At 34.6% G+C, this 21,506-nt stretch overlaps 2 protein-coding genes across 2 annotated transcripts in view; both read left to right on the top strand.

Moving 5' to 3' along the window:
- The window catches only part of LOC134844191 (uncharacterized), a 170,817-nt gene that overhangs the window by 144,772 nt on the left and 4,539 nt on the right, over positions 1 to 21,506 (top strand). Inside the window, exons 2-3 of the mRNA XM_063860759.1 lie at positions 19,210 to 19,402; positions 20,208 to 20,319. Of these exons, the coding sequence (XP_063716829.1) occupies positions 19,217 to 19,402; positions 20,208 to 20,319 (298 nt within the window). The 5' untranslated portion in view covers positions 19,210 to 19,216. The remainder of the gene's footprint in view (positions 1 to 19,209; positions 19,403 to 20,207; positions 20,320 to 21,506) is intronic.
- On the top strand, positions 11,004 to 14,310 carry LOC134844190 (uncharacterized). The gene is made up of 5 exons (XM_063860758.1): positions 11,004 to 11,133; positions 11,496 to 11,674; positions 12,346 to 12,627; positions 12,952 to 13,113; positions 14,028 to 14,310. The coding sequence occupies exons 1-5, from the start codon at positions 11,038 to 11,040 to the stop codon at positions 14,284 to 14,286; spliced, it is 978 nt and encodes a 325-aa protein (XP_063716828.1). The 5' UTR covers positions 11,004 to 11,037; the 3' UTR covers positions 14,287 to 14,310.

The raw sequence follows: 21,506 nt of genomic DNA, 5'->3' as shown, positions 1-21,506 counted from the left end.
CAAATATTGTTCCGACGCAAATATTGTTGCGACGAAATGTCTTCATTTTGAAAGTTTCCATTTTGCCATATATCAAGTACAGCCAATGCTAAGGATATTTACACAGACTATTTTGTTACAAATAGCACTTTAGCTTCACGGTATCATGGATCTGTTGCGTAGAGGTAGGAAAGGAGACCCGCACCAAAATAAGAAGGTTCGAACCTGGGCGGGGTCGGAGGTTTTAAATGAATTTTGTCGTATACTAGTTAAAATGCGTCCGCTCTATAAATTGAGGCATGTTATTTGGTTATTTTATTTTCAAATTGACTGCTAATGCGTCATAATTTGCTTGCGTCACTTAGCAATTATGTAGACTCATAATTGGCGTGCGTCATTTGAGATATTTTGTAGACTCAAAGTTTTACTCATTCAGTTTTTCCCAGTAGCGTTTTCGGTCATGCTTTTGCTTGTGTATGCGAAGTGCAACTTCGCCTGTTTTCACTTTGTTTTGCCTGTTTAAAGCTCCTTTTTTTTGTTTTCGATTGTGTTTACGAAGCGCAGCTTCGCCTCTGTGTGTAAAAAACTTGTTCACGCAAATCACTGAATCGGCTTGCTCATACGTTTGCCTATTTAAGTATAATTTAAACATGTTGAAATCCTGTTTTATTGAAACTTTTTAAATGGTGGCTGTATATTTACCAGCTCAGGTTTAATATAATTTCGTTTTTTTTGTGCTTTTTTGGATTAAAAGAATCTGACTTTTTAGTTTCGCTCTAAGTGCCTAGCTAAGCGTCGTTCATGAACGAAAAATTTTCTTATGTGTGTGCTTCGAAGGAGTTTTTTTTTGAATGTTTCATTGAAATTAACTCCTTTCGGCGCAAGATCTGTCAGTGTTTTTTTATAGCGGACTGATTTTGTTTCGATGCATCAACATTTAGCCGCTTTACTTGGCATTTTTTGTCAAAATGAATTTAATTGAAGTCAAACTGAGACTAACATAGGAATATTTTGATTTATCTAATTTTTTTATGCTTTCGTCTAATTTCTGTGGGCTAGTTGTTCGTGCTATTTTTTGTATCACAAATGACGAGAAGCTCCGCTTTGTTTGTTTTTTCTCAATTTTTTTTTTTAAGTTGTATTCGGCTTGAATGTCTAGATTAGCTTTTTTTCAGTCAAGCTTTTTTGCATTTCGGTGTTTTTTTTCCGCGTCTGACGCTAAATTTAATCAATTGTTTTGTTGACCTGAAGCGAGAGGTCGAACTGCAGCTCTATTAACACACACTGTCCTACTTAAGCTCTATCGACAAGCAAAAAAGAAAAGGCTGTAAATCGGATTTTTTTTGCTCATTGCATATGCGAAGCGTAGTCAATTATTACGAAGTGTTTTCTTTTCTAACCGAAGTCGCAAACAACAGATCAATTGATGACAGTTTTGGTATATTTCAATTTAATCACGTTTAGGCCTATTAAGGCATGGGCAATTTAATAGCATGTGTTGCTGCTCTATTTGCGGCTAGTGTTCGGTCCTGTTTGAAAAAACGGATTTTTACACAGGCAAAGCTTGTGTTTTAAAATGAACTCTCTTTTTCTAACCTAATCGCAAATATTGTTGCGACGCAAATATTGTTCCGACGCAAATATTGTTGCGACGAAATGTCTTCATTTTGAAAGTTTTCATTTTGCCATATATCAAGTACAGCCAATGCTAAGGATATTTACACAGACTATTTTGTTACAAATAGCACTTTAGCTTCAAGGTATCATGGATCTGTTGCGTAGAGGTAGGGAAGGAGACCCGCACCAAAATAAGAAGGTTCGAACCTGGGCGGGGTCGGAGGTTTTAAATGAATTTTGTCGTGTACTAGTTAAAATGCGTCCGCTCTATAAATTGAGGCATGTTATTTGGTTAATTTATTTTCAAATTGACTGCTAATGCGTCATAATTTGCTTGCGTCACTTAGCAATTATGTAGACTCATAATTGGCGTGCGTCATTTGAGATATTTTGTAGACTCAAAGTTGATTCATTCAGTTTTTGCCAGTAGCGTTTTCGGTCATGCTTTTGCTTGTGTATGCGAAGTGCAACTTCGCCTCTGTGTTCACTTTGTTTTGCCTGTTTAGAGCTCCTTTTTTTCCTCTTCCTCGATTGTGTTTGCGAAGCGCAGCTTCGCCTCTGCGTAAAAAACTTGTTCAAGCAAATCACTGAATCGGCTTGCTCATACGTTTGCCTATTTAAGTATATTTTAAACATGTTTGCATGTTGAAATCCTGTTCTATCGAAACTTTTTAATGGTGGCTGTATATTTACCAGCTCAGGTTTAATATAATTTCGTATTTTTGTGCTTTTTTGGACTAAAAGAATCTGACTTTTTAGTTTCGTTCTAAGTGCCTAGCTAAGCGTCGTTTCATGAACGAAAATTTTTTTTATGTGTGCTTCGAATGAGAGTTGTTTTTTTTAAATGTTCGATTGAAATTAACTCCTTTCGGCTCAAGATCTGTCAGTTTTTCTTTATAGCGGACTGATTTTGTTTCGATGCATCAACATTTAGCTGCCCTACTTGCCATTTTTTGTCAAAATGATTTTAATTGAAGTCAAACTGAGACTAACAAAGAAATATTTTGATTTATCTAATTTTTTTATGCTTTCGTCTAATTTCTGTGGGCTAGTTGTTCGTGCTATTTTTTGTATCACAAATGGTGAGAAGCTCCGCTTTGTTTGTTTTTTTTTTCAATTTTTTTTTTAAGTTGTCTTTGGCTTGAATGTCTAGATAAGCTTTTTTTCAGTCAAGCTTTTTTGCATTTCGGTGTTTTTTTCCCGTCTGACGCTAAATTTAATCAATTGTTTTGTTGACCTGAAGCGAGAGGTAGAACTGCAGCTCTAATACACACTGTCCTACTTAAGCTCTATCGACAAGCAAAAATGAAAAGTCTGTAAATCGGATTTTTTTGCTCATTGCATTTGCGAAGCGTAGTCAATTATTACGAAGTGTTTTCTTTTCTAACCGAAGTCGCACACAACTGATCAATTGATGATAGTCTTGGTATATTTCAGTTTAATCATGTTTAGGCCTGTTAAGGCATGGGCAATTTAATAGCATGTGTTGCTGCTCTATTTGCGGCTAGTGTTCGGTCCTGTTTGAAAAAACGGGTATTTACACAGGCAAAGCTTGTGTTTTAATATCAACTCTTTTTTCAACCTAATCGCAAATATTGTTGCGACGAAATGTGTTCGTTTTGAAAGTTTTCATTTTGCCATCTATTAAGTACAGCCAATGCTAAGGATATTTACACAGACTATTTTGTTACAAATAGCACTTTAGCTTCAAGGTATCATGTATCTGTTGCGTAGAGGTAGGGAAGGAGAACCGCACCAAAATAAGAACGTTCGAACCTGGGCGGGGTCGGAGGTTCTAAATGAAATTTGTCGTATACTAGTTAAAATGCGTCCGCTCTATAAATTGAGGCATGTTATTTGGTAAATTTCTTTTCAAATTGACTGCTAATGCGTCATAATTGGCTTGCGTCACTTAGCAATTATGTAGACTCATAATTGGCGTGCGTCATTTGAGATATTTTGTAGACTCAAAGTTTTACTCATTCAGTTTTTCCCAGTAGCGTTTTCGGTCATGCTTTTGCTTGTGTATGCGAAGTTCAACTTCGCCTGTGTTCACTTTGTTTTGCCTGTTTAGAGCTCCTTTTTTTCGTTTTCCTCGATTGTGTTTGCGAAGCGTGGCTTCGCCTCTGAGTGTAAAAAACTTGTTCAAGTAAATCACTGAATCGGCTTGCTCATACGTTTGCCTATTTAAGTATATTTTAAACATGTTGAAATCCTGTTCTATCGAAACTTTTTAAATGGTGGCTGTATATTTACCAGCTCAGGTTTAATATAATTTCGTTTTTTTGTGCTTTTTTGGATTAAAAGAATCTGACTTTTTAGTTTCGCTCTAAGTGCCTAGCTAAGCGTCGTTTCATGAACGAAAAATTTTCTTATGTGTGTGCTTCGAAGGAGAGTTTTTTTTTTTGAATGTTTGATTGAAATTAACTCCTTTCGGCTCAAGATATGTCAGTTTTTTTTAAGTGGACTGATTTTGTTTCGATGCATCAACATTTAGCCGCCTTACTTGGCATTTTTTGTCAAAATGACTTTAATTGAATTCAAACTTAGACTAATATAATTATATTTTGATTTATCTAATTTTTTTTATGCTTTCGTCTAATTTCTGTGGGCTAGTTGTTCGTGCTATTTTTTGGATCACAAATGGTGAGAAGCTCCGCTTTGTTTTTGTTTTTTCTCAAATTTCTTTAAGTTGTCTCCGTCTTGAATGTTTTTGTAGATTTCCTAGAATCTTTTCTATTCTTTGGGGCTTTCGACATAATTTCGTAAAATTGGGCTTCATTCGAGAAACGTATGAATTTTTTAATAAACCAGTTTCTTACGGTTGTGATAAGCCAGCCTATTAAATCAAAACACAAGGCATTTTCTTCTTAACTATCTTGAACGTGAACGTTTACGTGCTTAGAAGCTCAGTTTTTCGGAAATTCAAATAAAATCGTGCTAGAAATTACTTTTTTCCGCAAAGTTGTCCTCGGTTTGAATGTTTTTCGTAAAATTTCTAAAACTAGCGTAAGAGCTTCGACCGTACTGTATTAGATCGAACGTTCTTTTTAAAAATCTAACGCGCAAATAAAAGTGCTCATTCAAAGTTTTCACTTTTTTGTCTGCTTTTGCTATAATAACGATCTGTAGCTTTGGAATTCTTATAGCATCTGTTGTCTGCTTCATTTTTGGCTGGTGTTTGTGATTCATTGAGCGTTCGTGGCTGAGTGTTAGTGCGTGAGACTCATGATCTCGAGGTTGCAAATCGAATCCGAGAAGTAGCCGAGTTTTTTGAATTCGAGTTTTATTTCTAGTTTTTCTTATTGCACTTTATAGAGCTGCTTTTTGTTGTGTTCTCTTTAGTGTTTGCGAAGCGAGGCTTCGCCTCTGTGGTTTTATGTGGTTGAGATAAGCTAGCGTTATTAAATCGGAACACAAGACTTTTTCATGTTAATAATAGTGAACGTGAGCCTTAATGTACTTCTGAGCTCAGTTTTTCAGAAACTCAATTATAATCGTGCTAGAAATTAATTTTTTCTCAAAATTGCCTTCGGCTTGAATGTTTTGCGTCAAACTTCTTTTAATTCATTTTTTTCTATGGGTTTTTCGATATAAGTTCTTAAAATTGGGTTTCATTCGAGAAACGTATATATTTTTTAGATTTTTCCGCGGTTGTGATAAGCGAGCTCTGTTAAATCGGAACTAAAGACTTTTTCAGGCTGACAATAGTGAATGTCAGCCTTAACGTGTTCAGTTTTTTGAAAATTCAAGTCAGGAGATTTTTTCTCTTACAATAAATGTTCTTAAAAAATGAAAGCAATTATATTGATTCTTATTTACAAATTTACCGACTCCTATTTCGTATGATTTCATTATTTTTGTCTGCTCAAAAATCTTCTTTGACTTAAAAAGCAACGGCAAATGTTATATTGGCTCATGCGCCTCATTTTGTTGGCCTACTTGTCGCATCGTAGAGTTTTTTGCTGTATGCAGTTTTCATTGTTGTTGCTACTTATGTTTTCATTTACTCCTGCAATTTGTAATTCTACTAGCCTTGACTTCCTATTTTTGCTTTTTTTTGCTCAAAAAATTTTCGGTCTAAATGATTTCGGCTTATTTTTTATCGGCTTACTTGCCTAATTTTGTGTCGTTCAAAGGAACCATAGTTTTATGCTTTCCTCCGGATTGCACAAAACGTTAAAAATCCCAGAATAGAATTTATACTTAAATTTTTTTTTCATGGCAACATTTTGTTTCACTCGAAGGTTTTGTTTCTCGAATGGGTTTCTGGACGTGTTTTCTGCAGATAAAACATCATTCTAGACAACATTTTGAAGTTTTTTTAGTAGTGGTTTCTCCGAAAATTTTCAGTTGTTTTTGAACGTAGTTGCTTCATTTCCTGTCTGATAGCTTGCAATGCTATTGTTAGGGCATCGCAAGTGATGGGAAGCTCCGCTTCGCATCTGTGTATAATGGTTATGTATCAAATATGTAACAATTACAAAAATAATGCAAATTAATTGTTATGATGTAACTTTCTGGCTTGCCTATATACTCATTTTACGCATATACGCATTTTCGGTTGAATTATACTTCGGCTGGTTTTTTTTACTCAATTTTACGCTTAGAAAAAGTGCTCAATTTCACTATCTGTGTACTGTTCTTGTCTTACATCCGCATGTTTCATATTCTTTATTTGTAGCTGGTGTATAGCATATAGTAAGGGCATAAAGTGCAATTGCGGAAATCTCGGACCCTAAATCTGAGAGTTGATCAAAAATTCGATTAACTTAGGCTGCAAAAAAATTTTTTAATGGCTTGTTTAATTGAAATTTCATTTTCTTGCAATTTCAAAGATCCTTTTTGCCATTTTTTGCTTGTATTTTTGCTTCACCTCTGTGTTGAGTGTCAATTTTTTCCGGTGCTCTGATAGCTGGATAAAGCTGTATCAGAAACTTTAAATTCAAATTTCTTGTGGAGCCGTAAATGGTCATTTTTGATTTTTGGGCTTTTTTGGGACCACTGAAAGTGCTCAAGAATTTTTTTTTCATTTTTGGTTGAGTTTTTTTAATGAAGTTACAGCGAATAATGTGTCGAACGACAGATTTTACTAAAGTTATTTCAGTCTTTATTTTTAAAGGACAGTTAAAAACTTCCAATTCTCCCTTATTATCTAGACAGCTAAAAGTCGCATAAAAGCACAATATTAAAAAGTTTCTGTTTAAGCCATAAAAAATTTGTTAGAAACTTTTTTAGCCTTTCATTTGCAAAAAAATCTTAAAAGTCAAGAAAAAGAAAGTTAAGTTTGTTTTTCATTTTTTTTTGTTGAAGAAAGCTGTTTGGCGAGGATGTCAAGTTTAGTTAGTATTACACTGCGCTGCGCTTGTATAATAAAATAAGGAATGCACTTTTCTCCAAAATGAATCGCTCATTTTTTTGGTGACACTTTTACAGCAAGTTTGGTGGCTCTTTTACTGCATTATTTGGTGACACTTTTTTCCAGCAAATTCGAAAAGTTTCTCTAAAATATAGTTTAAGAATGTCGTGAAAATCCGTCACTTTTTCGCGAAAAACTGTTTTTGCTAAATTCCAAAAGTTTTCCAATATTTTAGTTTAAAAATGTCTCAAAAATTAGTTTACAAAATAATTTCTAAGTTATTTTCAAATAAACTGCGTTTATCAAGCAAAAACTAGCCACCGATAAACCAGATTTAAAAAAATCATATGCAGCAAGAGTAAGACAGATAAAATGGCCTATTCTTGCTGCATATGATAATTTTTTTATATCTGGTTTATTGGTGGCTAGTTTTTGCTTGATAAAAGCACTTTATTTGAAAATATCTGAGAAATTATTTTTAAAACTGTTTTTGAGACATTTTTAACTATATTTTTGGAAAACTTTTTGAGTTTTGCAAAAAAAAGTTTTCGAGAACTAGTGACGGATTTTCACTAAGTAATAAAAGAAAGGCCGGCTAATAACCTGTGTACCTGTATATTCTGCTTGTCTTTTTTTGTTTTACGCGATGTTCTACGGCCTTCGAAAATTTCAGTGGGGGCGATTTTTATGGATTACATTCAATTTTCGAAAGCTACCTTGACAAATATGAAATTAAGGGTTCATCAATAAGTTTTTCCCTGCTTTAGCCGTTACGTTCTAGCTTTTGAAGGAAAATAATTATAGCTTTAGAAAATGTTCAAATTTTATAATCTTGACCGTTTTTGTAGAATCTTTGCTTTTTGTCGAAAACCTTTCTTGTAAATTAAGATTTCAATCACTATAAGCGATGTTTACACAAACAATGCTTGTGTTATAGTATGAACTATCTTTTTTCCAACCTTAGTCGCAAATATTGTTCATTTTGATCAATAACCAGCTATTAAGTACAGCCAATGCTAAGGTTTTTAACACAGACTATTATTGTTCTACAGACTATACACAGACTATGTAAAGTAACGGAAAATTTGTGCTCGGTGTGGTTTTTTTCTTCAGACGAATATCGGCTTTTTAACAAGCTATTTTTGACATTTTTTAAAATGTCATTCAGAAAGTTTTGTCTTCCTGAGCTTAAACTTGCAAAGATATTTCACCTGTGATTGTTTTTCGTAAAGTTATGGGAGTTTAAAAATTGCCAATTTGGGACAATTAACGCGCGATATATTTCGCGCTGTTAACGCATAAGAAGATATTTAATCCGTCATATAAATTGTTCCAAATTGGTTGAAGGAAGCTTATTTGCCATAATTGATTTGTTATTAGGAGCGAAATGTATCACTTTGTGCTTAATATGGCGTCTAGGGAGATGACTTTCGCAAAAATATCAATTTTAAAAAATTCATTTCATTTTCATTACCTTTATTTTTTTCTTGTTATTACTGCTCCATATACTGCTCTTTAAATTGAGGCATGTTATTTGGTTTTTTTTTTTCAAAGTGACTGGTACTGCTAATGCGTCATAATTGGCGTGAGTCACTTAAGAAATTTTGAAGACGCAAAGTTTTACTCGTTCAGTTTTTCCCTGTTGCGTTATCGGTCATATTTAGCTTCTGTATGCGAAGTGCAACTTCGACTCTGTGTAGAATTTTTCCTGGCCTGAACAGTTATAGCTTTTTTGTTAGAGAAAAGCTATAACCAGAGACATTGTCCAATTTGGAAATTTTTACCGTTATTTGGACGTTTTTTCTTTTCCTTTTCTCAAACTTTTTCTTTTTCTCAAAAACTACACTTTTGAGTCTGAGATTGAAGGTTTAATCAAAAGAACATGTTTTGTGAATTTTTTCTGCGCAAGTGGCGTTGCCCAGTGTTTATTAATGAAATAAGATATCGCCTTAGAAAATAAGTTATTGCCTTTTAAAATTTCTATTTATAACTGTTTCGGGGATTGTTCTCGAAAAGTACGCTTCCAAGTCAAAGATTAATGTGCAATCAAAAGAACATGCGCTTAGAAAACTCGTCGCATAGATAGAACGTCCCCAGTTTTTATTAAAAAAAGTAATATTGGACTCAGCAAAAGTCCATTATTTAAAAAAAAAAAATCGAAATTACTGGTGCCCAATCTGCGATTGAGAGTTCAATGGAAGGAACGAATAAAGATTTTTCATGTGCGAGTTTTCCCGTTTTGCAGATGAATTTGCTAGGTACTTTAACCTGATCTATTTTAAGACTTTGTTCAATTTCGCTTAAAACGATCCTGCCAATTCTGAAAAAAGGAAAGTAATCAAACGGATATGTTTTAATCTACCCTGCAAAAGCCTGCTTTCCATTCTTCTAATAGGATTCAGCTATGAATTTTGTAAATGTCCAATTTTGATAATTGACACATCTTGAAAATTACGCGTTCCTTTCACATCCGTAAAATTTTTCCACAACATTAGATCCAGCTGGGCACCTATTGTTTAAATATGGTTCAGCGACCATGTAACATTGTGAAAATCGGTCCAATTTTTCATATTGACACTTATAATCCGCTAAGACCTGAAAACTCAATTTTAATTTTTTTCACTGTTATTACTGTCAAAGAAAACTGTGTCCAATATGTCACGGTTACTACCTGAGATTTTTGAGATTTTTTAGAATATGGTTTTTAGAATATGCACAGCTACTGGCTATTCTTGTTTTAAATAGTCGTGTATTATTACAAATGCAGAACAAATTTTATGTTAGCCGGTTACTGTGCAATTAGCACAGAATTTTCGGACCAAATTCTTAGAAAAAAAAGTTTTTTTTTAAACTTATTGTTTTTCTTGTACGTCGGGTGATCATAGAATTATACGAACGCGTATAAATTAGGTATAAATGATTCCAAGTGTCTTCAAAAAATAAATAAACAAAAATCAAATGGGTAATTTCTATATCTAACGAACGTTACTCGATCGCTTCACTCGCTCGAAGATAGACGAAAAATTAAAATTTCGAAGCGGTTTTTTTTTACACTGGGATTTTTTTGGAAATTTTCTATATCGTTCGAATCATGATTTCACGACTGAAAGGCTTCAATATGATTTATATCTAAACCCAGTCCAATGACTATTTGGGGTACCTGATTTTGCGCGAAAACAAAAAAGTAAAAAAAAAACTAAAACACCCGAATACAAAAATCCTCCCCATCTTCAGTGTTCGGAACAAAAATTGATGGCTGCAAAAGGTTGGAATCCCTCATACGCGAAGGACCGAATGCGCGAAAATAAAAATTAGCCAATCAGATTTCTGTAATCTAAAAGTAAACATTTCCAGGGACTAGAATATTGATATTGGTCGAATATAAAAACGGCAGAAATATGCAAAAGTTCCAAATTGTCACTGACGCCGCCGAATTGGAACAAATTTTATATTTCAAAAGTTTCGTTATAAAAAAAGCGAAATATTGCTTCATTTAATTGAATTGCAATTGCTTCTTTTTAAAATTTGACTTTGGCTAATTTTATTTTCGGTCATTCGCTCACGAGTTTTTTCGCGCAATCGGTCCTTCGCGCATGAGAATAGCCCCCCTGCAAAAGAGCCTGATCTCCTTCTGATTCGGACTTGCGCCAAATTGTGTGTTAGCTTGTGAGTCATTAAGTATAGTAATTATTTATTTTCAAGTTAAGCAGGAATGTCTATGCACATTTAACAAATTTTCCTCACATTTTCGCATCATTTAACAAAAATATCCTTACTTCTTTGCTCAAAAATCACGCATAGATCTTTCAAATTTGATGACAATTATCAAATTAGATTGCTGATTATGAAAACGCTCATTTCTCGGCACCGTTAAAACTTTTGATTTTCGGTTTTAATTTTTTGGCGCTGCTGAACTCCATTGCTGAAATAATATATTTTTGGTAATCAGTCTTATTACGAAATAACCGAATGCAGTTTTTTTTATTGTCTGAAAATTTTGGTGATTGCTTGAAAAAATAGTTTTTGATTTGCCACCCGTTTTAAGAGGACATGAATTCACAGTTTTGAGTTGTTGCATAGTCATGACATCATCGTGGCTTGGGTTCAAGGATGCTGAGGTGGGTAAAGAGGACGAGGAGCCACTAACTTGCGAAGATTCATTCATCGGAGGAGTTCCTGTAAGTAGGAGGGGGATTTAGTTGCACAGGTAAATAACACAAGCTCTGAAAACACTATTTCAATCCGAAAATTATCGGCTGGCTAGGCCTTTAAAACATAACCTCAAAAAAGTTTCGCTAAAAAATTGATTGAAATTTATATTGGCTTTGGTATTTAGTTGACGTATAAATTTAAGTTTCGTATTTTTCGATATTTTTATGATCTGTCGGTCTACTTGTTCGCCCTTTAGTTTCTAGAACAATATCTGACTTCAATATGATTGTAATTCAAGCTATTTGTGTAGCTCCGAAGTTAGAACATGAAGAAAAATAACGATTTTGCAACATCATTCTTTGCCGTTTTGCATCCTAATTTTGTTCAGGTTATACCAGATGGCATCATTTTGAAGGAAGAAGAAGTGACCTGTGGATCTGTCAACTGTGGTTTAAGATTGAGCTGTTTGGCACAACTGTTCTGCCCTTTGGATTCCCATCCCAACATGCATAGATCACTACTGGTTCTGGTCTGTTCCAATGTCAAATGTCACCAAACTCTCAAAGGGTGATATATACTATCATTCATTATTCAAAGTGAATTTCTCAATTTTTTTGTTTCTTTTTGCCCGCCAAAATCTTCTCCCTCCACAAGCAGAGCGTAGATAGTGTTTTTAAACACAGGATATAATTGTTCTAACCTCTTACTCACTTTGGCGTATTTTGGGTTTTTTGTCTCGCGATTTTAGGAACAATTAAAGAAAGTTCGTAAATAGTCAACTTGGGTATCATATTTAAGCCTTTCCAACAGTGATTGGTATTGCAAATAAAAGTTCTCAGTGTCGAGAAAAGGGTGTCTGTTTTGTTTTTGCTAATCAGTCTCAAATTTACCAAAGAATGGAGGATAGTTTAACAAATAGTGAGGACTCTTTAATTTTTTAAATGAACTCCGTTTTTCATTGTGAGTCGCTAATGAGTATGCTTCAAAAGCGTATTATAGACTGAGAATTTGTCGACTGCAAATTCGAAATGTTAAAAATTAGTAAAATCGAAAAAAGAAATCGGCTCGATTTTGTGTATATTTTTGCAATGCTATCTGTAGTAAGAACTCTGTAACATTTTTATCACAGGCCGTCCGATTCAGTGATTAAGTGACAGCCTCTTATGTAAAACTGATAACCATGATTACATAATTCCTTGAAACTTCTGAACGTCAAGCAATCATTCTGATTGGTTCAGGTGGAAAGTGTATCGTTTACAATGGGAGGCCAAACAGGAATCCAAACAGCAGCTGACGTCATCAACGTCGTCTGCAAAATCAACAGGATTCTTTCAATTGGATGATTCATGGGGTGATGATAGTGTTGGCACAGAGTGGGCGACTGAGCCTTCACCTTCGAAGAAATCTCTTCTTGATACCGAACAATTAGCTGAACAAGTTCAGAAGGAAAAACAACCGGATTTTGAACAGATTTTGGAACCATATCTTATCGAGTTTGACGCTGAAGATTTGAGCAAAATGTAGGTAAATGTCTGAGTCAAGTTGTAGATATGGCTAGTTCAAATCCGGAATGGCATTGTCATCGATGTGTATGAAAAGAGAGAAATTATCACCCGTTTCAGCTGCAATCAGTTATGGATATGCTTAGTTTTGGATATTAATAACTATCCCTCACCGTATTGTAAAGGGGGAGGGCGAGTTCGTTTCAGGGTACAAAATTTGCATATGCTCTCATGTTGATAAAGTCCTTTTTTGTGGTTGAAGTTCTTTACGAGGTACCCTAAAGAGGAAATAAGTAACAAAAATATTAGGAAGATAATTAAGAAGACTTGAGTTCTTTTCAGTGAAGACAAGAATGTGGACGTTGAGGACGAGGAAGATGATGATCCCGGATGTGAAGATGACATCAGAGTAAAGGATCTTCCTGACCATTGCAAAAATGTTGCGAGAGATGCATTCACCATATTTTATCACCGCATTTTAGCTGATCCAGAACAAATTGTTAGGTAAGTCCTCTAAAATCGAGTTATTTTCAATATTGTTTGATCATTCCCGTAGCGTAGTGTCATACTACGACGTCCACTTTTTGTCAAATATAAGTCGCAAATATAAGTGATTATTAAAAGTGTGTGTTTATGCTGTTACTGTGTAGCATGTATTCAATAGCGTTTTAATGTCACTCTTTTAATTTCGCTTAGTTTGTGGCAAGTTCTGTCGGACAATAACGAGTCGTATGAAAATGTATGGGATTTGATTTTTCAGACGGTTTTGAAAAATACTTATTGGGCCCTTAATTTTGTAGAAAAAAGTGCGCCCTTTTTTGTAGAAAAAAAAGTAAAGGCTATTTTTGACAATTTTTTTTAATTTCTCTTTTCTCAAAAAATACCCTCCTAAATCTGCAATTTTGGGTTCAACCGAAAGAAAAGAACGCAAAGATTTCCCTGCATAAATGGTTTTAAGCTATTTTCTGTAGAAAAGCCAGCATGGTCTTAGAAAAAGATCATTTTCAAATTTTTTATCATTTTTGCGAACTTCACTTCTTTTCTCGGAATTTACCCTGCCAAATCTGAGAGTAAGGGTTTTATCGAAAGAATAGTTTGTGAGGTTTTCCCTGCATAAGTCGCTACTCCCTATTTTTAGTAGAGAACTCAGTATGAACCAAGCAGTAAAAGTATACATTTGTTCAGAATGTCAATTAATTTTTGAAGCTCATTTTTTCATTTAATACTTCAAAAAAAAACATTTCATTTGCGAGGATGGGTTGTAGTTAATCGGACTAAATCCGGTTTTTCTTGTCTATCTGTAGCATATCTTCAGCGAAGAGCATGTAAATTTTTGTTCGTGAGTCGAATAATGAACTTGACGACACTTAAACGCATGTTCTTCAATCCTGTATTAAATCAAGTTTATAATGATACAGATACGGTGGCGAAGGAGAGTACCTTCCTGTATACAGTAATGATGTCATCACAACTGGTCGCAAGTGTGCAAAGTGCAGTACACCACTCATCTGTGAGCTACAACTGTTGCCCTCCATTCACAGCTGCTTCAAAAATTCACCCCTCACTCATTCTTCTCTCGGAGTGTTCACATGTCCGAAAACAACCACGTCGTGTGCGGACTTTGAAAGGGGTTGTTTGAAAGTGTCCGATTTGATTGTTGAAGTTGAAAAAGATTAATTAAAATTTTACTGGTCATAAAAATCGAGGAGATAACGTCGATAGTTCAATTAGGATTACAGGAGCTCGTCAATAGTTATTGTTGAAGTGAAGTATAGAAATGAAGTGATGAAATTCAGTAGCATATTCCATCATACGCAAAGTTCGATTTTGATTGATTGTTTTTCTTGAGAGGTATTTTTTTTCAGGATGAATGGTGATTTGTTTCTTTCTGATGTCCATACTCATACTAAACTCAATGGTGCTTCTGAAAATGGGTTCATTGAAGAAAGATTCAAATTTCACGACCCATCAGTAGAAGGTAATGCCATATAACAGCAACAATTAAATCTGATTAAAGATAACTCGAGCTCGGAGTTATAATTTCAATTATAATTTTTCCGTTTTTTGTTCCTACAAGTCTTGTAGGGCGAGGAAATATTGCGTGGCGTGGGCTTTCTTTGGTCAGTTTTGACTACCTCAAAGGAAACTCGCATGTTCGAGCCAGTTGTGGTATTATATTAAAGCCCTTTCAGTCGTTGTTCGGATTCTTAAATAAAATCTGGGATGCTGTTTCGAGAAAAACTAACTATTGAGTCTCTTCACTATTGAGTATCAAATTTAATGTAGAGGAGATGAAATTTACACTTCAATCCGTTCAACGATAAATGACTTTTCACAACAACATGAACGTCCGTGAAATATATGGAATATCTCAATTTGTAAGAAAAAGTTTCTCGAGTTATGTGTTTTTGTTCCGACTTTCGATACGAAAGTAACGGAATATTTGTGCTTGGGGTGGGTTTTTTTTCTTCAGACAAATTTCGACTTTTTAACTAGCCATTTTTGACGGAATTTTTAAATATCATTCGAAAGGTATTGTTGTCCTGAGCTCAAATTTGAAAAGATATTTCACCTGTGATCATTTTTCGTAGAGTTATGGGGGTTTACAAATTGCCATTTTGGCCAATTTGGGACAAATAACGCGCGATATATTTCGCGCTATTAACGCGTAAGCGAGATTTAATCTGTCTTAGAAATCGTTCCAAATTGGTTTAACGAAGCTTATTTGTCATAATTGATTTGTTACAAGTAGCGAAATCTATCCTTTTGAACTTTATATGGCGTGTGGGGGGATGACTTTCATAAAAAATTTCAAATTTTGGGAAAAAAAATTCACTTTTTATTTTTTTAAAAAAAATTTTTAACGTTTTTACTGCTCCATAAACCTTAATAAGCAGTCGGAACATTCAGGGCTTCGCCCTGATACGAGCAGTCTTGTTTATTTTTGTAATGATAATCGGTCACTCTTGTTTAAAAACTGTTTTTTTTGGGGGGGGGGGCATGGGACTGGGACTGAAACTTAAAGTTATTTTCAAAATCTTGAAAAATTAGCTTAAATTGAAACAAACTAAATGTCAAGTGCAAATTTCAGATTGTTTTTTCTTAGCACCGAGCAGAGTTCTTTACGTTTTCCTTGCAGTCCGAATCACGATTGATAGTGACCTCATACGACGGGTCTTTGTGGCATCTGATTTCTTATGTTGCAAAGTTTTGTTACGGGTTTATTTGGTTAATTTTAACTTTACTTTGAAGTGTAGAGAATGAGAGAAGGACTCCAATGAAAACGGGCAACAGTGGGGGTCTAAAATTGAATGAAGTGTGCTACATCAGACACAGTATGCAGACTGAGTTGGACAGTGTTGGCTTGCAGGTGTGGAATGGGGCTCTTTATATGTGCGATTACATTTTGGCCAATCAGCATTTGTTCACAAGTTGGTACATGTATAATCTAGGAGACCTAGAGGTATCTTTGTAGTAGTTAGAACATAGTTGAAAGATGCCCGAGGAAAAAAGAGCCCGGCCTGAGGGCACGAACTGCCCGATGGTGGCTCTTTTGCCCGAGGCCATCTTCAACTATGTTCTAACTGTTGAAGAGTATGTTTTTGCTCTTTCTGAGGGAAAGATGCCGGAAAATTGTGAAAGAGCCCGGAAAAGTGCGCGAAACTATGCAAATGATTTCTTCTTTCATTCATGCGTTCTAAAATTTCATTTTTTCATTCATACGTTGTAGTGAAATAACATGTGTGAAAGAGCAAAAACATATTCTTCCTCGTCAATGCAAAACAGTTAAAGGTGCAGTGCATTGTTGATCAGTACATGTAATTCTAATGTTGATTTCGTTTTCTAAATGTCAAAAATTACAAATGTCAAGTTGAAATTTCGAGGTTGTTTGGACTAATGACAAGTAACTAGATCATTAAAAAAGGCAAGAAAATGAAAGGATAAAAAAGAAAAAATTGTTTCTGAATTAATTCGATGGTTTCAATAGTTTCGTTACTGGCAGGGAAATCTGTGCTTGAGCTGGGAGCCGGAACTGGACTAGTCTCTGTCATACTGTCTTCGCTGTGCAAACGAGTGATCACTTCGGATAAAGACACGAACATATTAGATCTGATCGAAAGCAATCTGAACCGGAACAAGCATCTTAAAAACAATAAATGCGATATCAATTGTATGATTATCGATTGGAATCTACCGGAACAAATAGAATTTGAAGGTATTTCTGGGATCGATTTCATAGTTGCTTGTGATGTTGCATATGACCCTGATATATCAGACAGCTTTATATCGTGTCTGTGTAAAATTTGTCTTCGTTTTTCGGAAGATGCAAAGCGTCAACAATTGAAAGTTTATATTTCATCTGAGAAACGAATTGTATTTTGTTACGACGACGAGAAACCCTCGCATCCTTCGTATTCTTACTTCGTCGAAGCTCTAACAAAAACGTTAACCAGTAATCTGAACCAGAAATCATTCACGTGTTCAATTGAAAATGTTTGCACAAATGATTTAGCGTGTCATTTTGAGTTTGATAGACCTAGTACGATGGAGTTACTCTGCATAACCATAGTATTTAGATAAATTGGAGATTTCGCGTCGGGAGACATCGCAAAATTTAGTTCTAATGAAAATCAGATTTGAATCTCATTTCAAATCTGATAAACTGATTGATTATTAATCGGGACACAGCCGTGATGGATATCTAATCAAAGGTCGTCTTCGTTTTGCTTCTGTTACAATTTAAATTATTCTATTTGTTGTTTTCAATTCTACCATTACATTTTAAATGATTAGTTTTGTTTACTGGCAGTAAGTATAGTGGGCGTGATAATAATTTTATTGAAATATAAAATCTGTAATTAATTATCCCAAACTTTCTAACGTGAAAACCTATTCTCAAGTAATTAGGGGTTGAACAACACCATTATCATCAAAAATGTTCTTTGCATTCAATAGCGATATCTTCTTGTTCTTTTTTTTCTCTGATTCTTCTTGCACGTTAATTTTCAGTGTCTTGCTTGCTCTAAAAATTGTTCTCGGTTCGTATATAACTTTAATGATCTAGTATATATAAAGTAAAAAAATTAGCTGGTTGCTGTGCAAATAACACAGAATTTTTCCATTTCAAATTATTTTTTTAGTTTTTGTGTGTTTTTATTACTATTGCGGTTATATAAGGTATTCCAGCCAAGTTTTAAACTTTTGTTCCGCCGTGAGCGGATTTTGCCCCTGAGAAGGTAACATATTTGAATTTATTGTCTGTTAAGGTGTATAGTTGCTGTAAAAGTAACAGGTGAGATTTTTCAGCTTAAGGTTGACGGTTGCAACCCAGTCGGAATTTTCACTTTAAACTCGTTTTAATTTGGAACACGTTTTAATTATTTTTTTGTTGTTTTTGAATATTAATAAAACAAGTGATTTAATAAAAGATAAATCGCTTTTTTTTTATTAACATTCAAAAACAACAAAAAATTCCAATAATTTTTTTTTTCAAGAAAAAGTTAAAATCTGTTCCAGCTCAAATTTGATCTTGGGCGTTTTGGTTTTGATCTCTTTTCAAGTTCAATGAACCTTAGTTAGCTAAAAAGAAGGTAAATCACCTCTTCAATTACCAAAGTGAAAATGCATCAGGGAAACATGAATGATTTTTAATTCGAAGATTTCCAAGCAGAATATTGAAACTATCTAGACCCAGTTATACTAGAATCTTGAAGTTTTATGTTGATAAGTTTTATGTTGATATTTTTTTCTACGATATTCGAAACTTGTATAAAAATCTTTTTTATTATTTTTTGTTCCTTGACACTTTTCCCATCTTTTGTTCCTATCTGTTGGTAGTATTTTTTGGGCACAACGTGCGTCTTTCAAAACATTGTTGGCTTAGTTACAGCCTTTTAAGTTTTGTTTACAGTTTGATTACCTTTCTCGACACTTTTGTTCAAATTTAACTGAATTTATGACAAATCGAGACACATCAAGAATTATAGGTAAACTCCCGTCTTTTATTAATTTTTTCTCAATTTTTTTTCTTCGATTTCTAGCTTTTATCTCATCGTATGTAGACTAGCTTGACACGCTATGTTTGTGATGACTGGTGGTGCGTGCGAAATCATGCTTCGTCTCTGTGAATGTTCTATCGTTTGCTGACGTAGGCCAAAAAATTGATATTAAGCTTCAAGAATAAGGTAAAAGCTCAAAACATGTTAAAAAAATCAAACTCAAATTAGGAATTGCTGTTTTATTCTCATCACTCGCATATCGGTAAATATGTTTGAAGTGCACTTTTTTAAGAATCAAAAGCCGAAACTTGAATCTAGGCGAAAATCGCAACTGCCCTTGTTTTGCTAGAGGTAATGAAATGTCTTTTTGGTAGGATAGTTTTTCAAAAGATCAGACCGCCTTTTCACGGCACTGTAGGATCCCGTGCGATTTGTCCTTTGTTAGTAAGTTTTGTGTCAAAAAATTCATTTACAATTTTTAATATTCAACCAACGAGCACAAACTATCGCAAGGATTTACTATCGCACCTTGAAGATGTATTTAAGTCAATCTGATGAGATTTAGAAGCGATTCTTTGAAAGATCACATGTGAACTATTTCAGATAAAATGACAGAATCCGAACATCACTCTGAAGAAGCTGCAGGGCTTGAGTTGAAAGAAGACAAGTCGATCAAAATGTCTTTGACATGCAAGTCAATGAGGGCGAGTTTCCCTTCGGTCAAACAGATGCAGACCTCTGAGCTGCACCACTTGATCCGCAACCCGCAAACGAAAGACGCTGTAGTCGTTCTGGTTAGTAGATCGCCCTTCAAGTTTGTTATTTCGTTTATAAGATCTGTCTTAATCTGCATGCGCACACGACTAGTAACACGCGATTAATAAAGGGAGCGAATAATAATGAACTACTAAAAAGCTGTGTGACTTCTAAATGGCATTGATTCAACAACCTCTTAGATGGCGAATGTTTTTCAAGTACGCCTTCTTTCTTCTCTAAATTTTTTCCGAGCTCAAATCAAGGTCTCGCTTTGTTATGTCATCTAAATCTATCAGCTTAGTGTTATTAGTTATTGCGGAGCTTAGGAACAGCTGAATCATTTTAGCGTCACTTCAAGGAAGGTAAATTGACCTTAAGGGTCCATGATCTAGTGGGCTATTTACACTAACTCATCCAGTGCTCTCTTTATCTTCGTTTTATTTGTGAACTTACCGACATAAATTCCATTTGAAGATAATATTTCTCGAAAAGGTTTGATTTGATGAAAACGTGAGGGGTAAACTAAATTCAAGGTGGAGCGCGCGCCAAAAAAACGCATTTACATGGCTAAAACTCTCCAATAACTGTCCTAAAACGGCATTTTTGCCGCCTGTTTCTTCAGAAATCTGCTAGCGGTGCGGAAAATTTTGTTTTGTAAAGCTCGGAAAATCTGGTCTACCTAAAGTTCAAAAATGTCGATAATGACCTGCAATCTTTGAGGAAAAATAGAACCTACAAATCGTAGGTACACCAATATCATTCGATAAGTTTTAAGGTCAATTTGAGAATGAGATCAAAGCTGTAGAATGAGATCGATTCATTAATTTTTGCTTGTTTGATTAGGATGTAAGACCTGACGAGGAGTTCAGAGTCAGTCATATCGAGAAAAGTGTGAGAGTGGACCCCTCCACCAAGAATTTACCTGCAGTCGTGCAATCCATCAAAGCAATTCTAGGTAACACCCAGAATATATTTGGTTTTGACCAATTTTTTTTAGGTGTTTCTGACCTTATTTTTTCTATATGCTTGAAATGAGATTTTATTTTCTCAAAAAAACTGCTTGTTTTTGTCGGATTGAATTCCAAAGCAGTTTGTTTTCTTCTGATTTGAAGAGCATTACAGTAATTGAAATTCATTCTATAATTTGTAATTTTACCAATTTTGATTTTGAATAACTTCGTTCTTACCCCTGCGAGAGCAATAGTATTGTAATCGGAATTAGACTTTTTCTCTTTCGCAACTTTTGTTTTAAATTCGTAAGAATTTGATGTTGCTTTACTGTAGTTTCGTAGCAATTTTCAGGCCCCTTCCCACTTGGTCTGGAGGTATTGCGGTTGCCTTTGCACCCTATTGTCTGGGGTTCGAATTCCAGCCGGACTTTGTGTAATTTCAGTGTCTGAAATTGACTTTTTTCCGGAAAAACTTGAATAGTAGACTATAGTTTGTCGGCTCAGTTGCCGCACCACGGATTTTTTTGAGCTGTAAGCAGTTTTCATTTTAGTCTCAATTGTCGTTGATTAACTCCTTCAGTTTTTTTTCGCATACAATTTCTATTCGGCCTAAATAATTTCGGCTCTTGTTTTGTCAGTGTAGTGTTTTTGCATAGTTTTAAGGGCAGGAATTGATTTATTCTTATTAAGTTTAATCAAATTAGGGCGGTTTTTGTATAAAAATTACAAATTCAAACTATTTAAACCCTCAATTTTTATGACAATATTTTCCTTTGGCATTGTTTGTTTTCGGATGAAATGGGCGTCTTACCACATGTTGTCGGCTTAGTGACTAAATGCTTGTTTAATTCTAGTGATTGTTTCTCGTCTGTTTTTTTTCTGATATTGAATTTTTCGTGTTTCCAAAATAATTGCTGATTTTTTAAATTTTTTTTACTTCAGTATTTCAATCTCTTCTTCTATTTGGTAGCTATCAATGCTATGCTTTTTAGTCTTTTTATCTTAAAGGGTTTAGGCCTATTTTCAATTGCTTTAATAATTACGCTTGCCATTAGCAAGCGTTATCAAATCGGAGTATATATTTTTCGGGTTAACAACTTGTTTAACAGAATAACTTGGTATCTTCGTTCATAAAGAATCCAAATTTCTACGCGTCCGCGGAATACTTAGTCGGGAGGTAACGAATGCGTCT

The sequence above is a fragment of the Symsagittifera roscoffensis genome, chromosome 4 (genome assembly GCF_963678635.1).
Source record: "Symsagittifera roscoffensis chromosome 4, txSymRosc1.1, whole genome shotgun sequence".
NCBI classification, from domain to species: Eukaryota; Metazoa; Xenacoelomorpha; order Acoela; family Convolutidae; genus Symsagittifera; species Symsagittifera roscoffensis.
This window is presented reverse-complemented; position numbering and strand designations above follow the sequence as displayed.

Bases quoted from the DNA above. Each gene is read 5' to 3' on its own strand.
- LOC134844190 (XM_063860758.1), top strand. From the start codon at position 11,038: ATGACATCATCGTGGCTTGGGTTCAAGGATGCTGAGGTGGGTAAAGAG. The intron at 11,134-11,495 runs GTAAGTAGGAGG...AATTTTGTTCAG, and splicing joins CATTCATCGGAGGAGTTCCT to GTTATACCAGATGGCATCAT. The intron at 12,628-12,951 runs GTAGGTAAATGT...AGTTCTTTTCAG, and splicing joins GCTGAAGATTTGAGCAAAAT to TGAAGACAAGAATGTGGACG.